General features: G+C 37.2%; 1 protein-coding gene across 1 annotated transcript in view; it reads right to left on the bottom strand.

Moving 5' to 3' along the window:
- Nucleotides 1-19,573, bottom strand: part of LOC117930909 (peptide-N(4)-(N-acetyl-beta-glucosaminyl)asparagine amidase) — a 48,859-nt gene extending 29,286 nt beyond the window's left edge. The window contains 6 exon segments of the mRNA XM_034851696.1: nucleotides 736-818; nucleotides 18,220-18,306; nucleotides 18,829-18,927; nucleotides 19,017-19,193; nucleotides 19,281-19,334; nucleotides 19,411-19,573. Coding sequence (XP_034707587.1) covers nucleotides 736-818; nucleotides 18,220-18,306; nucleotides 18,829-18,927; nucleotides 19,017-19,193; nucleotides 19,281-19,334; nucleotides 19,411-19,488 — 578 coding nt within the window. The 5' untranslated portion in view covers nucleotides 19,489-19,573.
- Nucleotides 19,574-19,774: the final 201 nt, after the last annotated feature.

Genomic DNA, 19,774 nt, shown 5'->3' with positions numbered 1-19,774 from the left:
CATTTTTTTCTACTATGGATCAGTTGTGAGGAAATATAATATGTCTATTTCCATTTTAATTTGATAACCATGCAATTCTACTTAGCTTTGGTCGATCTTAAGAAAAATAATTATTCTGAGACTCAAGCTCTATGCAGCAGGTACAAAATGACAGGATACACGACCATGGACATTTTTGAAAAGACAACTATCTAGAAGGAGATATTTATACAGTTATAGTATATGAGATAAATACATAGTATAGACAAATTTATTTACTTTTGATACTAACAATTTCCTGAGTGTCGAAAAATGAAGCTCAACAAATATAATAGATGCATCAAATATTTGTTGAAAAGACACAGCATTTCTGCACTGATTGGGTGAGTCTTATCATAAGCCAAAGACATCTCATCTCCACCTACACTCAACATCAGACCTAAACTTGAGCTGAAGCTTGGATATGCCAAAATACTGGTGTGCATAATCCTTGTTTGGGAAAGTTACTAAAAGCAGTCTGCATTGTGAGGTACACCAGTGTAAATATTGCTTCCCTTTCTTGTTCCTTGTCTTATACAAAATAGCATACTATGATATCACTGGAGGTAGAATGACTATTTTTAAGGAACTAACGTTGTCACTCACTGTTTCTGTAGTGAAACCCAGGCAACTGTAACTACAGCAGTATTCTACCAAAATTTTGGGCAGACCCATGGTAAAAAATAGCAAAGTTATGAAAAAAAAGAGAAAGAAAACCTGAAAGATTGTTTGAACCAGAAAAGCAGCTGCAGCAGGAAAGCATGATCTTGTTCTGTTTTTGATGGTTTGAAGTTCCCCTCCTAAAACATATTTGTCAGAAACACTAATTACCAAGGCATCATTGCAGAATAAATATCAGAGCTTACAGGTTTCCTTAATACTACTATTTCAAGTCCTGTGACATAAACTAACGTAATAATAGTACAGTAACCATATAATAATCAAAAGAAAAACACTGGGGAACATAGAACAAGAAGTGGGCCACTTTCATGGCGAGTAAAAACCAAGAGTTGGAAAGCAAGTTTCTGTTGAAAAGGAAACTCTTTGCAGAAGAGAACAAAACAAGAACATGAATTAGCATTGTCAAATAATCACACTAAGCTCAGAGAGATCTGCAAAAAATTTTATAACAAAAGAATTGTAATAACAATGTTAACAAGTACCAAGGACATTTGAGAAACCAAGACTTGAAAAGAAGTTTTAGTTGAGAAGGAAGCTATACATAGAGTGATAAAACAAGAAAATTAATTATCATTGTCCCATAATTATATCAAGCATAGCGGGAATGCAAAATTTTATAAGAACAGAGCTGCAATAACAATATTAACAAGTACCTAGTACAGAGCAAACTGCAGCAGGATTTTTTTCCTTTCTTTTCGTTCATATATAGGACAAATGGCATCAATTCAGGACCAGTTATGTATATAGGTAGGATACACAAAACAACACAACCAAAACACCAGAAGGCATAAACAGGAACAGCCTATAAAAAACCAAATTATCCAAAGAAAAGGGTATCTAAGAGATCCATCATTGAGAAGCTCTCCATTTTCAAAGGAGCATGAGACCACTCCAAAAGGGATTTAATGAAGACCTCCTTCAACCTTTGATTTGAGAACACTTCTTCATTGAAAATCCTTCAGTTCGCTCTTTACATAAATCAAAACAAACAAAGGGAGTCATATGCCAAACAGTTCTTCTCTTCTTATCCAATGCTGTGAATTTCCACTCGAAGAGGAGATTTCTCACTAAAGCTTGAAACACCATATTCAAGCCAACAATTGCTAAAAGAAACTTCTGTAGCACTCTTGTCTTTTCACAAGATATGTTCAGTTGATTCCTTGTTGTCTTTACAAAGACTGCAGCAGTTAACCATTGTCCAACCCCTCTTCATTTAAATATCCACAGTTAAGATCTTTCCTCAAATGGCTTCCCATGCAAAAGAAAAAAAGCATTCTTAGAGGAGCTCAAGACCCCCAAATCTCTTTGGCTAGGAAGACTATATTAGTCTCATGACTCTCATCACATAAGGAGTTGTGGTACAACTTAATACTAAAGTTGCCCCTCTTATCCTCTCTCTAGAGTAAAGTATCCTCGTCTACTTTTTGCACTCTCAAAGGGTAAATAAGATCCGAAAACTCTATTACCTCCCCTAACTCCTAATCTTGGAAGGGCCTTCAAAATTGCACCCTTCAATGGCCTCCACTTATTTCTCCCTCCCATAAGTCTGCGACTATGGCATTCTTGGAAGAAGCTATTCTGAAAAGCATATAGAAAAGATCTTTTAACCAATTCTCCCCTACCCATATGTCCCACCAAAATTTTGTTCATCTACCATTTATAATTCAGACAGCTAGCTTGAGACTAAAGTATTCCCAACCTTTTCTAAATGTCTTTCCACAAGCTCATACCAAAAGACTCCCTCACCTACTCCACCCCACTCTTCAACTCCCCAATTTTACCAAGGATTACCTTTCTCCACAAACTCTCCTGCTCAATACTAAACCTCTACAACCATTTTTGCTTAGTAAGGCTTGGTTAACCTCTAATCTTCTAATCCCAATCCTCCAAACTTCTTATCCTTGCACACATTTGACCAACAAATAAGATGCATCTCTTTTCTTTCCCCAAGATCTCCCCATAAAAAGTCTCTTTGATTTTTCTCTAATCTAATGCTCACTTTTCTGAGGATTGCAAAGAGAGACATAAAATAGATTGGGAGACTCATGAGAGTGCTCTTTAAAACGACTAACCTTCCTTCTTTGAAAAGGTAATATTTTGTCCAATACACTAATCTCCTTATAAATCTCTCCTTTATTGCCTCCCAAACAGCACAATGCTAATGAGGTGCCCTAAGAGGTAAACCAAGGTAAGAAGTAGGGAAAGCTTCCCACTTTGCATCCAAATAAAGAAGCCACTCTATCCGATTTCTCTACCTCCCTCACTAGAATAATTTCAATTTTTTTAATGTTTTTTTTAAACTTGGCACAAGCTCAAAGCAAGTTACAAACCATTTCTAGTATCATAACTGATTTGTGTTAACCTCATAGGAGAGAAGAACATCGTCTCCAAACAAAATATAAGCATTCCTTCTTGCCCTCTACCCTCAACCTTAAGCCATTAATGAAGCTACCAATGAAGCCACCCTGCTCAGGCTGGAATATTAGACAATTAAGCGCTTCCATGACTTAGCACAAAAAGATAAGGTGAGAGAGGTTCCTCCTGCCACAAGCCTCTAAAGGTCGAGAAAAGTTTGTGGGAGTACCATTGACAAGGACTGACATTCACACGGAGGATATGCAAAAGTTTATCTACTCTATCCATTTAAGACCAAAACCCATCTTTTCCAACATCAAAAGGAGAAACTTCCAGTTCACATGGTAACATGCTCTTTCTATATCCAATTTACATACTAAGCCCACACTTTAATCTTCTCTTCCTGGAATCAATGGTCTCATTTGCGATCAGAGCAGCATCAAGAATCTGTCTGCCCCCCACAAAAGCATTTTGGTTATCTGGCACCACCTTTCCAGCCACCTTTTTCAGCTTATTAGACAAAACTTTTGTTAGAAGTTTATACAGACTACCACAAAACTGATTGTGCTAAATCCTTCATGTCTTCCGCACCTCCCTTTTTAGGAATGAGAACCAGAAATGTAGCATTAAGGCTATAGACAAAGGACTCCTTTGGATGAAATTCCTTGAACAGCTGCATCATCACCCCCCACCCTCTCCCCTTTTCTACTATCAACCAACAAAACTTCCAAAATGCCATTAAAAAACCATTCAACCTTGATGCTTTATCTCCCCTAACTCTATAAAAGCTTATAGCACCACCTCCTCCAAGAAGGGACTCTCTAAACTTTCTCTATCTTACGTTTCAATAAATTTAAACAGCTCAGCTGTCGTGTCAAGTCTCCTCACTTGGGAACTTTCAAACACGGAATTAAAGTAGGAAAAAAAAAGTCATCCTTGAGCTCCTCTTCCTCCAACCGAACACCATTAATTTTAAGACTGCCAATGAAATTGCCATTAATTTAGGAAATTCAATAACTTTATAAAAGCATCAGTTTAGGAACCACTTTACTGCTAACCAATGATATCAATTCATTATTAACATAAATTCAGCTTAAAAAAAAATGTCTATGACTATTGTTCATGTTAACATATGGAATTATGGAAGTTTTAACAGCATAAACCATGCTGGTAAGACAGTATTTGATGGATGTGCCTCTTCTCCAAAGAGGTACATCTTATGTGGCCTAGTTTGCACACTACTAGACCAGAATAAAAGATGAAGGGTGACCCCTTTGATTTTCAGAAAATTATCTGCTCCACAAAATGGGGGGGAAAAGCATCACGATTTGACTATTTAACCGGTGAGTTTCAATAAAATACTTTTGGACCAAACAAGTTTTGACAATGCTTCAAAAAGTTATGCAAGTCAGGCAATGCTCGTGTAATCAGATTAAGATCCACAAAACAGCATTATCAATTAACATATGCTACATATCCTGAAATTTTTTTATGTTTACATGGTCAAACATGAAATGGTACCATGTTGGATATCTGGATGTAACTCTTGGCAATAGCCAAACTGATAATCGATACATACAGAATAGATTTAAGTTGCCACTGGGAGAAGAAAGGGGTGCTGCAATTAATTCCAAGAAATTGGATGAGTTGAAATTATGGTTCTACCTAGTGTATTTAAGAAATAAAAGCATTAGTTCCATAGAAGGGACATTACTTTTGCAGTTTATCTTGATTTTCTTTGGAGTATTCTGGTCTTGTTTGTTCATTTTTTTTAATCATTTTTTTAATATATTTTGGACAGATATTTCATCCTTCATTATACTTACTAATTCATTTCAATGAGTTATTGTTTCTAAGGTATATTACAAAAATCACCCATCTTTCCCTCATGTCTCAATTTAACCCTAAAACTGTTTTTTTTCCCCTTTGGAAGTAACATCAACCCTAAACTATGCCCAATATCCAATAGGCCCTTTTGTTAGGATTTTCCATCAAAGATGGATGCAGAAATCCATGAGACAAGAAAGCGGACAAATTAGACATATCTAAATATATCATATAAAAACTTATCTCAATATCCACATGTTTGTCACATGGGAATCTCCATCAATTTTTGATGGAAAATCCTAATAGAAGAGTCTATTAATCATGCACAGTTTAGAGAAGACATTGCTTCAAAAAAAAAAAGAAGTTCAATATGTATGTGTGTATTGGATTACCCACTATGGAGACTTTTCGCCTTGGAACTTTTGTGAATCAATGGAAATTTATGATACTCGTTTTTATTTTGTGGTGATTTGAGAATTTTATGTATTTGTTTATTGTTAGAGTCAAATCATATATATTGTGGGCCCAAATCCTACAAGCTTAAGTTTTTAAGAAAATTGGTAGTTTAACATAGTATTAGAGCCTCGTTTGGTGGCAATCATATTTACAAACCTTAGTACTATATATTTATATTCACAATTTATTAAGTAAGCCCAAAAGAGGCTGGTTGTGGTTGTTTGCCTGTGGGTCTGTGTGTCTCTCCATATGCAAGTATGGGGCTGCATGTGAGGGGAGGTGTTAAGAGTGCATAAATACATTGTGGGTCAAAATCCTACAAGCTTAAGCTGTTAGAAAAATTAGTACGTTCGACAATTATAATGTGAAGTATACATTGCAATGGTCTTTTCAATTCTAGATCATTGCTTATATGTTGTGATGTTTTTACCATTGGTAAATCAACTTATTAATATGTTTAATAACTTAATATAAGTCATGAAATAGATTAAATATTAACAAACAAATTTATTGTTTAAGATTAATGAAGGTAAATAGTAGTTAAAAATAATAAAGGTAAATATTAGTTAAAATTAATAAGGGTAAATGTGTCAATTTGATGATTTAAAATAAAAAAAATATAAGTGAACTTTGCCAAATAATCTTAATACTTGAAGTATTTATTTACTTTAAGTATATATTAATCTTAATACTTAAAGTAAAAATCAAGTAATAAGTTTTAAGTCAATATCTTATGAATGATTTAGCATAAAGTCATTAAAAAATAAGTATTAAATTTTATCAATCACCCTCTTAAATTGCAACATGGGTGAAAATACAAGGCTGATTTCGTAATTTACCCTTTTTATTAAAGAACGATACCACAAGAAAAATACTTTGAGAGACTCCATACCTTTCTCCTTTCATGTAACAATACACGCATGTCTAGTCATTATTTTTTTGAACTGTGGTTAATTAAATTTAGCACTTATGATTTAACAGTAAAGTTTTTGGTACTTTATTTTCAGTTTTATCAGGTGCCACTTAAGTTTTTGTGCTTAGCAAAGCTTGGCTTGGGAAGCTTGTTTAGCGATTCTTCATTTTATTACTCATTAGACACATTTTTTTAGCACTAAAGCAAGAAAATAAAGATTGGAAATATACCTCCATATTTAAAAGCATTGCATGTTTTGCATATGAATCCGGTTAGTTAATTATTAGTGGAGTCAATAGCATGAATTTTGTGTTTGAAGAAACCATTGCAAGGCTAAGGTTGCCCTTAAAGCCACATCCTTAACCTTAGCATCGTTCAACAATATTCTAGTTTAATAATAAAACAATGTTTGGTTTCTATTTCTTAAATGGTCATTATAACGATTCCATTTGATATGATATTGTCCGAATGACTTTAATACATATATTACTTGGCTGGCTGGTTGTATAATTGAAATGTGCGTCATCATGGAGGAGCAATCAAATGTTTTTTTTCACATTCAATAAAAAGAACATTGTTTTTTGAAGCCTGTGAATATGAAAAAATGAAGGAACATCAAGAAGAAAATCCAAAGAATATCACTAGAACTTAAAAGAAGTCTTCATCCATTCTTACAAAGGAGTTTGAAAGAGAAAGTAAGAAAAATGAGACCATGTATGTGGCCCTAGCCAAAGAAACAAAAAAGGATCCAACCTTGTGTATCACCTCAAGAAGCACATCTTTACTTGTCCAAATTGCTATATGATATTTTAGATGTTGCATCAAATGGTTTAACCAAGGAATTGCCACCGATATAGAGTGTTCAACATCTCATTCATTTGATACCAAGTTCTCAATTACCTAACCTCCAGCATGTTAGATGAATCTATAAAAGCATGTAAATCCAAAAAGGAAAGTTAAGGAGTAGCTTTCAAAGGGGTTTCTGCATGGAAGTCTTATGCCATGTGCTATACCTGCTTTGCTCATGCCTAAAAAGGATAGTAGTTGGTGTATATTTGTTGATAGTCATGCAATAAACAAGATAACAATTAAATACAAGCTTCTAATATCTTGACTTTATGATATATTAGACATGATGGTGAGTTCTACCATCATTTTGAAGATTGATTTGAAATATATGCATACATACATGCATACATATATGTGTACACACACTCACGCATCTATATATCATATTGCATCCATTGAACTTCAATGTATCAGAAATATCATTTATTTTACTTGCCATAGTCAAGTTTTTCCAAGTCAGGGAGAGATCATGAACAACAATATTGAAGCAACTTTTGAAGACTTGTGAAAAAAAAAAAAAGGAACAAATATTTTCAGGGACAGTTTAGTAATTTTTTATTGTTAGTATGCATTAGATTAGGAGCCCATTGTATTTAAATCTTTTATTTCATTAGGATTAGTTTTTTCTATCAGATTATTTCATTAGGATTATTTCTTGTTTTGATGTCAAATTTCTATTTATTTTAGCTTTTGAGTTGATTAGAAAAGAAAGTCATTCCTACTAGGAAATCGATTCTTTAATCTTATTAGAAAATCGAAGTCTATGACTTTATAATAAGCTTCTGTAGTCTTCAAATTTATTTATGAAGAATTTTTTATAGCTATCAAGTTTCTACAAAAAATGCGTTTGACTTTTCCTCAATGAAATTGCTTAGAAACCCTAAGTGTTCTAGCATAGGAATCTTGATGTGATTGTCACTGAATTTTTTTTTTTTTTTCATTTTTAAACTTCTTGGACTCAGCATCCTATTTTACAAGAAACTTTTATAGTGATGGAAATTTAATAATCTTGCATCATATTAAAACTCTCATTCTTTTTCTAAAATTTCTAAGCCTTCTAAATAATAGAATTAGATGAAAATATAATTTTTTTAAAAATAGAACTAGAGAACAAGGGGTTTAAAAGTATTAGAACAACTTATGCATGGACAAGTGGAAAGGGAGTTGAGCATAAAAAACTTAGCCATCCTTAACAAGACTCTTCTCAGAAAATGGTGTTCTAGATTTGTGTGTGAAAGAAATGCTCTTTGGAAACAAGTGAATGTGGGGAAGTACATGCAAGAAGAAGAGGATCGATGTACTAGAGAAGACGGAGACTTATGGAGTGGGTGTGTGGAAGGCAATCAAGGGTGGTTGGGAGGTCTTCAAGGGCAGAACAAGTTTTAAGGTGGGTTTTGGAAGCAGGGTGAAGTTCTAGAAGGATAAGTGTTGTGTGGACACTCCTTTGATGGATACTTACCAAGAGCTCTCTCTATAGCCTCTACTCAAAACGCATGGCTAGCTAATGTATGGGATGAGGGTAGCTAAAGCCCTAGGTTTATAAGACAATTGCATGATTGGGAATTAGAGGTAAAAGTCATTTTCAGGAGGTTGCATGAGCATTCCATTAGTATGAACACCAAAGATAATTTAGTATGTTTAATTACGAAGAATGACATTTTTTAGTTAAGTCCTTCTATTCCTCTAAAGATAATTTAGTGTGGTTGACTGCAAAGAATGACATCTTTCCATTTAAATCCTTTGATTCCTCTTTATCATATAGGAAGGTGAAGGCATTCCATTTGGCACAATTTGGAATTCTTAGGTGCCATTGAGGGTTAACTTTTTTGCTTGGGAAGCTACTTGGGGTAGGATTCTAACTTTGAATCAGCTCAAAAGGAAGGTGATGTAGGACTTGCCTACAATCAAATAAGTGGGCTAAGTTTTTTATCTTTAAGGGTTTAAGGAGAGGAACAAGGGATAAAGCTTGTGGCAACATAATAAAATAAAATAAAAAGCTAAAAAGAAGGATAGAAACCTTAGAGTTGCACTAAGGCCTTCTAGAATTTTGACCTAGAAAAAAATCGATGGAGTCTCGCCATTGAGAATCACAAAGCATGCAAAAAAATGTAATATCATTAACCATCAATCAATACTTTCGTTTACATCAATTAGAATTATACGCTTCTCTAAGAAATTCAAATTCTACTAGGATTCTAATAACTTATTATGACTCAAATTCTAATTCTTCTATAACCTAGTTATGATTCTAATAATTGACTACTCTTAATTTAACTCCAACACATACTAATCCTAATTTAATTTCAACTAATATTAAGAGGGCATTAAGTAGATTGAGCATGTTTAGTAAAATAACTTAATATCACAACTTAAAGTTAAAAATAACTTCAAGTGCTAAGTCAAAATAGTTAATTTTAATCACAAATCTTTTGTGTCACATTTTGCCCACACTAATGAGAGTATATTTTACAATCGTGGCTCCACATCCATGATTCATTCTTCATTATAAAAATTTCGTAATTATCTTATGTATCTACAATACTTGAAATATGAATATTAAACAAAAAAATTAATTATTTAATATTAATGAAAATTAATAAGGGTAAATATGTCAATTTGATGATGTGGGATAAATTTTAAGTTAACTTTACCAAATAACTTTAATATTTAAAATAAAAATTAAGCAATAAATTTTAAGTTAATAACTTAAAAATAATTTAACTTAAAGTCAACTTAAGTTATTAAGTAGTAAGTTTTAAGTCTTACCAAACACCCCCTTATTCTCCTTGATATAAATCTTGGAGATACATCCTCATCAAAAGGGTTCAAAGATCCCAAATAGATGTTACATGTGCAAAGAAGAAGAAACAATTGACCATATTCTCCTTCATTGCTCAAAAGCAAGCTTTTTATGTTAGTTAATTTATACTCTTTTTAGTGTGCAGTGGGTGATGCAATCTTCAATTAAAGATGCTCTTTTAAGCTAGCACGGGTTCTTCATAGGAAAGAAAATAAAAAAAAAAGGCTTGGAAGGATGCTCCATTATGTTTGTTTTAAGCTATTTGGAGGGAGAAAAATAGGATAGCTATTGGACAAAGCAAATAAACATTGTTTTTTGTATATCTTTTTGGAATGAGTTAAAGTATTTATAAGGGATTGTTCCTCATCTATGGTGGACTCTGTGAATTGGTTAGGCTCTAAGTAAGGTGCAGTTCCTTTCTTTGTGTCTTCGCGCCCTTTTTGAGCCTTTTGGCTTCTTTGTATATATATTTTTTTTTATAGACAAAGAGAAAAATAAATTAAAACATGCCAAAACAGGGGGCGCTCCCTACGTACACAGGCAGTATACAAAGAAAGCCAAAACAAGGAAACAAAAGAAAGAAAAAAACCTAGAGAGGAAAAAGTTAACCAACAAGCCAATCACCTAAAAAATTCAGAAAAGAGAGAGAGTCCAAGTCCAAAAACTGTTGAGACCACTCAAGAAGAGACCGAAAAAAGAGGTTCCTTAAGCAAGTATCTGACATCTCTTCCTCTTGGAACGTTCTTCGGTTTCGCTCTCCCCAAATACACCAAAAAAGACAAATAGGCCCCAATCTCCAAACTGCTCTCGTTTTCTTCCCTAGCCCCTTAACTTTCCATTCTAGAAGCAGATTTCTCACTGAAGCCGGGAACACCCACACCACCCCAAAAGAAGAAAGCAACAACGTCCAAAGCTCCCTTTTCTTACCACAATGAATTAGGATGTGGTCCGCCGATTCCTCATGCTCTTTACAAAGACTGCACCTATTAACCATAGAACAACCCCTCCTCATTAACATATCTACAGTAGAAATTTTACCCCAAACTGCTTCCCATGCAAAAAAACGAGTTCTAAAAGGGCATACGAACCCCAAACCTCTTTGGCTGGAAATAAGGGGTTATTCTCATCCTTTAAAGACCTATAATAAGATTTAACATTAAACTTTCCCCTCCTCTCTATCTTCCAAAATAAAGAATCATCCCCTTCTTGAACCTTTACTGCAGAAATATGATCCAAAAAACGAGTCACCTCCTCCAATTCCCAATCTTGGAAGGATCTTCTAAAGTGCACCTTCCAACCCCCGCTTCCACCTCCTTGTCTCCCCCAAAGATGTTGCCACTACAACAGAATTATGGGTTGCAATTCTAAACAGCAAAGGGAAAATATCCTTCAGCTTAGAATCTCCTACCCAAATGTCCCATCAAAATCTTGTGCGTCTACCCTTTCCAATACGAATACTAGTTCTAAGAAGGAACTCCTCCCAACCCTTTCTAATGTCTTTCCAAAGGCCCATCCCATAAGACACCCTCACCTCTCTAGTGGTTCAACCCCCTTCCTCCTCTCCAAATTTACCAACAATGACTTTCCTCCAAAAACTCTCCCTCTCTAGAGGAAATCTCCCAAGCCATTTTCCTAGCAAAACATGACTGAAAACCTTCAAGTGCCTTAACCCCAACCCTCCATGCCTCTTATCTTTGCAAATAACCGCCCATCTTACCAAGTGGATCTTCCTTCTCTCCTCAAAATCTCCCCACAAAAACTCCCTTTGAATTTTCTCCAATCTAAGTCTCACTTTCCTTGGGATTACAAAAAGCGACATAAAATAGATGGGGAGATTTGAGAGAGTGCTCTTAATGAAGGTAAGTCGACCTCCCTTAGAAAGATATTGTTTTTTCCACGTAGCCAATTTCCTCTTGAATCTTTCCTCTACAACATCCCAAACTCTACATGAATTATGAGGAGCTCCAAGAGGTAAACCTAGATAAGTAGTAAGGAGATTCCCTACTTTACACCCAAAAACCGTAGCTACTCTGTCCACATCCTCCACTCCCCCAACTAGAATAATTTCACTTTTTTGCATGTTTATTTTTAGGCCTAATACCACTTCAAAACAACTAACAACCCATTTCCAAAAATCCAACTGGTCCTTGTTATCCTCGCAAAAAAGAAGAGTGTCATCTGCAAACAACAAATGGGAAATTGAAACCCCTTCTCCACGTCTCCCCATTACCTTGAAACCCTTAATGAAACCTTTCTCCTCAGCTCTTGATATTAAACTGCTAAAAGCTTCCATAATTAGCACAAACAGATAAGGTGAGAGTGGGTCTCCCTGCCTTAGGCCTCTAAACGTTGAGAAGAACTCTATGGGAGTGCCATTCACTAAAACTGCCATTCTCACTATTGAAATGCAGAATAAAATCCAATTCGCCACTTGGGTCCAAAACCCATTTTCTCTAAAACTAACAGAAGGAACCTCCAATTTACGTGATCGTAAGCCTTTTCAATGTCCAATTTACACACTAAACTTGCACCGGCGCTTCATTTCCTTTAGTCAATCGCTTCATTAGCTACCAAAACTGCATCCAAAATCTGCCTACCTCCCACAAACGCATTCTGACTGTTCAAAACCACTTTTCCCATCACTTTTTTCAGCTTATTTGCTAGGATTTTAGTAATAATTTTATAAAGACTCCCCACAAGATTGATGGGCCTAAAATCCTGCACGTCACTAGCCCCTCTTTCTTCGGGATAAGCACTAAGAAGGTTGCATTAAGGCTTCGAAAAATAGCGTTCTGCGAATGGAGGTCCTCAAACATCTGCATCACTTCCCCCCCAACTATAGGCCAAAAAAAATTCCAGAACGCCAGCGTAAAACCATCCGGCCCTGGTGCCTTATCTCCCCCCAAATCTAAGAGAGCTTTGGAAACCTCCTCCTCCGAAAATGGCCCCTCCAAAGTCTCATTATCCAATGAGTCAAGAGTTCTAAAAAGACCTAACTCCACAACAGGTCTTCTCACTAGAGATTCTTCAAACAAGGATTTAAAGTAGGATCCAATCCCTTCTTTAAGCTCCTCCTCTTTATCCAGCCGAACACCCCTAACTGTCAAGCTATTGATAAAATTTCCCCTTCTCCTTGCATTAGCCATACGATGAAAGAACTTGGTATTGCTATCTCCCTCCTTCAACCAAAGAGTCATTGACTTTTGCCTCCAAGATATTTCTTCAATGATGGCACAATGACTAAATTCATCTCTGGCTATCCACTGACTACTCCTATCTTCCTCAGATAGAGGTCCAAGCCTTTCTAAGCTATCCCAATAGTTTAACTTCTCCAAGGCTGCATCCTTCCTAGTTGACACATTGCCAAGGGTCCCTTTATTCCACATCTTCAAGTCGTATTTCAAAGCCTGTAGCTTCTTCACAAGCACAAAACTGGGTTTCCCCCTAAAATTGTAAGACTGCCACCATTCTTTAATCTTATCCATAAAACCATCCACCCTTAGCCACATGTTTTCAAATCTAAACGGGTTTTTACCTGTTCTTATCCCACCGTAGTCTAACAAAATCGGGTAATGGTCAGAAACAGGTCTTGGAAGAAGAATTTGCATTGCCCCCGACACAAGGTCCTCCCAGTCTCCTGAAAACAAAAAGCAGTCTAACCGAGCCTTTAAGGAACCTCCCTCCCCTCCACTCCAAGTGAATGCTCCATCTCCCAATGGTGGGTCTACTAATTCAAACTCGTCAATAAAGCCTGAAAACTCTCTCATCGTGGTTGACATCTGCCTGCGATTGCTCGTTTCAACTGGAAACCGCACCACGTTAAAGTCCTCTGCTATACACCAAGGTTCATTCCAAAGCCCCTTAACAGCGGCTAGCTCCTCCCACAACTCCCTTCTCTTCCTTCCTTTGAGCGGGCCATATAACCTAGAGAAAACCCAAACAAAACCCTTCTCGCAATTTCTAAGCGGCATGAAATAGAAAAAGAACCCACTTCGACCTCCAACCCTTCCAAAACTCTCTTATCCCACAGAATTAGCACCCCACCCGTCGTACCCCTTGCATCTAAAGACACCCAACCCAAGTTCCTACCAATCCCTAAACTTCTAACAATCCTATCAAACATTTCCTTCATTTTTGTCTCTTGAAAACAAACCAAATCTGGCTTATGTTTTCTCACCATCAACTTAATGACCATCATTTTATCTGGGTTATGCATGCCTCTAACATTCCAGGACAATATCCTAAGCTTCATAAGGGACCACAACAATTTGCCTTCCCAACTCCCCTTCCTCTGCCACTCTTCCAGCCAATCCATCATAATTAATAGTGTTGACGAGCTTCTTCAACTCTCTATCCTTCCTTGAAGCCGACAAAGTTCCCCTTTTGCTCTCATTAGGCTTACTGATAAAACATCTCCTATTCTCAATCTTCTTGAGGATTCTCAAAATATCCTCTTCGAAACCTTCAATCGAAACCCTCATAGACTTACAGAACCAAAGGAATTTCTTGTTCACCCAAGGGGATTTGTCTTTTTCCACTTCTCCTGCTACAGTGATATGAAGATGTGGCGTATCCTCCTTTGATGAAACAGGAAAATCGTGCAACATGGGAACCTCATTATCTCGAGACTTAAGGGTTACCGCCTCATCCCCTCCCTCTAGGCGGCTAGCCCCATCATTACCTGGCAGGGTGAAGGAGCATCCATCCTTGAGAACCATACAAAGCGGCAACTCAGGCTCCAAAGGGTTTTTCAGATGTCCCCTCAGACTTCCTTGTCCGCAAGTACCCCACAAAATCCCCCAGCCCCGAAAGAGAAGGAGAAGAAAGGCCAGAAGATTCCCCGGATACCCCCCCAAGAGCAAGAGAACACGAGATGGGGAACATACCTAAGAGATAACTCTTTAAAAGCGAATGGCTAAGGCCTTGGTCCAACGGGGACGCCTCCTACTCTGAAATCTCCCCAACAGAAACTGGCTTCGGGATCTCCGACTTGAACTCCCCAGACTCAGAAAAATGGAGCCCTAGGAGAGAAGCTTGCGCCAACCCCTTTTTAAGCCCTTTTTTTCTATTGGGCCTAATAGAAACAACCCAACACCCCACCTTATTAGAGAAGCCCAACCCCACTTTCTTAAATGAAAACTTGGCCCGATGGAGACTGGGCTTCTGAGTGCTAGTAGGCCCTCCCAACGGGTCCTTAGACACCGGCTCGACCCACTTGGAAATTTGGCCACCCTATCCACCCTCAGGATCCCTTCCACCACCAAAAAACTTCTTTCCATCCAACCTTACAAATTCAGACATCCCACTTTTTGTCACGTCAGAAGTCTCTTTCACCAAACTGGCTTCCTCTTGCAAAGAAACAAGACCTTCATAGTCTTTTTGCCTAGCTTTTTCCTCGGGAATCCGTAACTCCAAACCATTAACCCTAACACCTACGCTTGCAGCAAGAGTTCCTTCTCCACAGAGCTCCCTTTCCACGCGCACCATAGCACGTGATGCGCACCACAGTACGTGATGCGCACCCCCCTTCTTCCTGCTAGAAGGGAACCTTGCTCACTGGTTTAACTCCCCTTTGAGGCTTTAGATCAGTCGCCACCTGAAGGGCCGAGAACCACACCGAATCCTCCCACCACAACGGGATAGAGAACGAAGCAAACTCAGCTATCCCCTCTAACCTTCCAGGCACCTCCTTTCCATTATTTTTAACTAGGATTCTAGCCCCCTTCCTGTAACAGGGCTCTTTGGTCTCCTCATCCACAACTACAAAACCCCCACAAGCATCCCCCACCTTTTTAAAGAACTCCATACTCCAGAACTGTAAAGGCAATCCTGGGATTCTCACCCAGGATACATTCCTCTGGAACTCCATCCTAGAACACCCCACAGTTGGAGCCCACCAGTCTAGGGATAATTGGACACCATTGAGAAAGCGAATCCCCTCCTCCAACACTTTTTGAGCAACACTTGCAGTAGAAAATTCAAACAGAAACAAAGAACCTCTTAAAGCAACAACGCTCACTTGACCACAGACACTCCAATGGGAGTTTGCCCAAATCTCCACCACCCTTAAGTCAGGAGCTACCTTGTCCTCAATATCCCACTGCCCACCAAAAATTGGCTAAGATCTTTCAACTTCGAAGTATAAGCCTCATTCCCAACTTCAACCCAAACTTCCTCACTCCTCTTTTTGGCCTTGCTCTTGGTTGCATCTACAAAGCTTAAGTTGGGTTAACAAGAGAAGGTCCATGCCCTTTACCATAGGTATAAGAGACCTCTGCTCCAATCTTAGAGTCACCTCCAATTTTAGCTAACTCCCTTAACTTTCGTCTCATGAAGTCCAAACCCAAAAGGTCAAAACCCTTTGGGATAATAATGAAATATCTCCTATCATCCTCTGAGAGGACAGAAATCAAAAGGTAACGTCCAGCTTCATTTTGACGCATTTCTATCCTGAACCTCCTACCTCGATCATTCACGTCTCCCTTGAACAGCTTCTTCCCTCTCCATTTGCAGCAAACTTCCAACGACTTCAGAATCCAACCCACTACCCCTCTACTCGCTTTGATCCACCTTCGGAAACCTTTGCCTTTCTCCACTATCTGCACCTCACCCCTACTCTTTGTCCAATCAATCCACAACTCAAAGGATTTGGAGTCAATGAGGAAGAAGCATGAGCTTTACCCCATTTGTGATAAGAAGATGATGACTCTCTTAAAGATGATGACAACTCTTCCAATCAAAAAGATGATGACAACTCAAAAGCCCATTTCAGTCATCTTGGGTAATGACACCTCTTTGTCTTGGCTTCTTTGTATATATAGTGTATACTTACCCGTGTTTTCTTCTATTGATAATGCAATCATTATTTACCTACAAAAAAAAGCCTAGGACTTACAACTAGACAATGGCACATGACTAAATATCTACATGTCATGCGCATGGACTAACAATGATTAAAACTTTTTTTGCCCTTTGGGATAGGTTAATAAAATATTATAGAAGAGCACCTAACAAAGAAGGGGCGTCCAAATACACAAGAAGCATAAAAAGTGCACTACAAGGTTGCACAAAAAAGAAAAATGCAATGGGCTAGAAGGCAAACTATCTCATACCAAAACAGTCAATCAAATCTAAGAAAGACGACTTAGACCCCTCCCTCCCAACTCTCTTTCCCCAAAAGAAAAAAGTTTTATGGAAGTTATCTCGAATACTAATTCCAACTGCTCCACACCTTGGAATATCCATCTATTTCTCTCCTAAAAAAATCAAAGTAAGCATGAAAAAGTGCTAGTCACCACATCTTTCTTGCATCTCTTTCCCACAAACAGGAGAACCCACCTCACGCCAAAGAAAGAGAGTAATAAAACCATAGTCTACAATCTACTCATAATGATTGAGGATGTGATTGGTTGTCTCCTCCTCCTTTTTACACATAAAACATCCATTCACTGGAGGTTACCTTGTAGTTATAAGTTGATCAATGACAAGAATCATTCCCCATGTAGCCTCCCACACAAAGAAGCACAATTTTAAAGTAGCAATTGAAGCCCAAATCTCTAGAAAGGAAAGAGCATAGTGAAACATAAAAGAACATCACAAAGAAAATACCCTTCTTAGTTGCCCACCATGCCCACCTATTTTCATAATTATGCCTAGTAATATAAGGAAGAATAAGGTACAAAAAGGACTCCACAAATGTCAACTCCCAATCCTGAAAGTTATTTCTAAATCTAGGCAACCAATGACCAAGGTTCTTTTATTATATTGCTCTTTATTCATAAAAAAAAATGACCAAGGTTCCCTTCTTCCACCTATAAATCCTCAACCCAAGCATACAAAGATCAAAATCTTCTTTAAAAGAGAATTGCCTTAAAAATTAGTGAAATGTTTGAAATTGATCACATTTAATAACAATGACCATTCATCAAATGGCCCAATTGGACTGGATTTGACACACTAAGTTTAGAAACTAAAAAAAAAAATGAAGAACAAAGTGCAACTAAAGAACTTCTCAAAGTAAGGATAACTTGAATGGCGAAATTGAGCAAGGGATTACATAAAAATAGATACCCAAAAGAAAGAGCCATTTTTTAGAATTGCAATATAAAGAAAAAAAAAACTACATTTGTTTCTAGCATATACTTCAGCTTGACCTCATGTTTGCTTTTAGATCACAGCCAATCAAATGTATTTTTCTTTGTGTATAAAACTACACCAATACTTATCCTTAAATTATGCATAATTATATTGTCCAATGAATATTTATATGAATAAAATATTAAAAAACACGAGAGAAAAAAAAAAAAAAAATAGTTCCAACCTTAGCTAAAGAAACCAATGCTTTCTCCTCAAGCTCAAGCACAGGAACTGTTTTCCTAGCTGCCTCCTGGCGCTTTGGATCTTCATACTAGACCAAGAGAATGTCAAGTTAACATGTTTATTTATTTTCTAAAATAAAAACATAGTGCTCCATTTTTTTTACTAAGGAAACATGAAAATAAGTAACTACTTTGAATATTAACAAAGAAAATCAAAAGTTCCCACTCAATTTAGGTAAAACAAAATGGCAGAAAACATGAACAATAAAAAACTCAATTTTAGCGCATCCTCAAAAAACAAAAAAACAAAAAAAAAAACCAAAATAAAATAGAAGAAAAGAAAAAATGATTTCAATATGTCAAATGGCAGTGCATTTCCAAAACCATTCTTGCAATAATCACCTCAGCTTTATAGTGCGTAAAGTATTAAAAAGGTATTAAAATTGCCACCAATTTGTTTCCGAAAGATAGGCAAAACACGTTACAAATGTTTGATTTTCCTTTTTCCTGTTTTCTCGGGAACCAAACAGAGAGCAAAGAAAATTTTAATCAAAAAAAGAAAAAAGAAAAAAAAATGAACGAAAAGGAGCAGATAATCATATTAGAATTACCATGAGAACCTGCTCCACATAAGGCCGTATTTTCCTCTTCATTTCGGCCCCATTATCAGAGGCAATATATTGCTGAAACATCAGTGCCTCCTCTTCTGCCTAACAATAAAAAACACTCCCAAAAGTCAAAATCAAAACAAAAACATAATCAACCAATTACTCAAAATTCATAAAATTGCACAAGAGACCTGTAACATCCGAGCCAATTCCTCATCGGATTGCGCTATACCAGAGCTGCAAGTCGCACCAGAATTCCCCAATTTCTCCTCCCCCTCTTCGCTGAGAGATACCAAAAGAAGCTTCTCCGAAATTGTGATGAGATCGGAGTCATCCGACACCGCCCGATCACCATCTCCTCCGATGATCTTCACACCACCAAAAATGTCAAAAATAAAAAATTGGATCATCAAATTCATAAAATGTAATAGTTACAGGAAGAGATTGTGGAATGCCTTCTGTTCATCGGGAGGAATATTGGTGAGAGAGAAGAGCTGGAATTTGAAAACCTGGAAACGGGAAGGTGTTAGAGAGATTTGGTGGGTGCGGGTGTTTTAGAGAAAGGAGAGAGTTTGAGAGAGGAACTTCGAAGCCGTCGTCGGTGTCGTAGTCAACGTGGAAGTCGGAGTCGTTGTGGCTAACGATGAACTTCCGAGCCACCATGTCGGTGTGTCTCGCCGGCGGGACCGTGGCGCGGACCACACTACACGTTGAGAGAATGTCTGAAAAAAGTACGGTTAGCTGGATTAGAAAGGAACGAATACAGCATCGAGTCTTGACTTCCTGTCACCGTAAGTCGTTCGGTCCTAATCGGGTCGGGTCTATTATTGATTCAAATGGACCCGAATTTGGCCAAGTAAAATTTAAAAAACAGTTTTCTTTTGGGAGTATTGTGTTTTGGGTCCAACTGAGCCCAAAAATTAACATTTGGTCCATAAATGTTACAAAA

This window comes from Vitis riparia, chromosome 14 (assembly GCF_004353265.1).
Source record: "Vitis riparia cultivar Riparia Gloire de Montpellier isolate 1030 chromosome 14, EGFV_Vit.rip_1.0, whole genome shotgun sequence".
NCBI lineage: Eukaryota > Viridiplantae > Streptophyta > Magnoliopsida > Vitales > Vitaceae > Vitis > Vitis riparia.
This window is presented reverse-complemented; position numbering and strand designations above follow the sequence as displayed.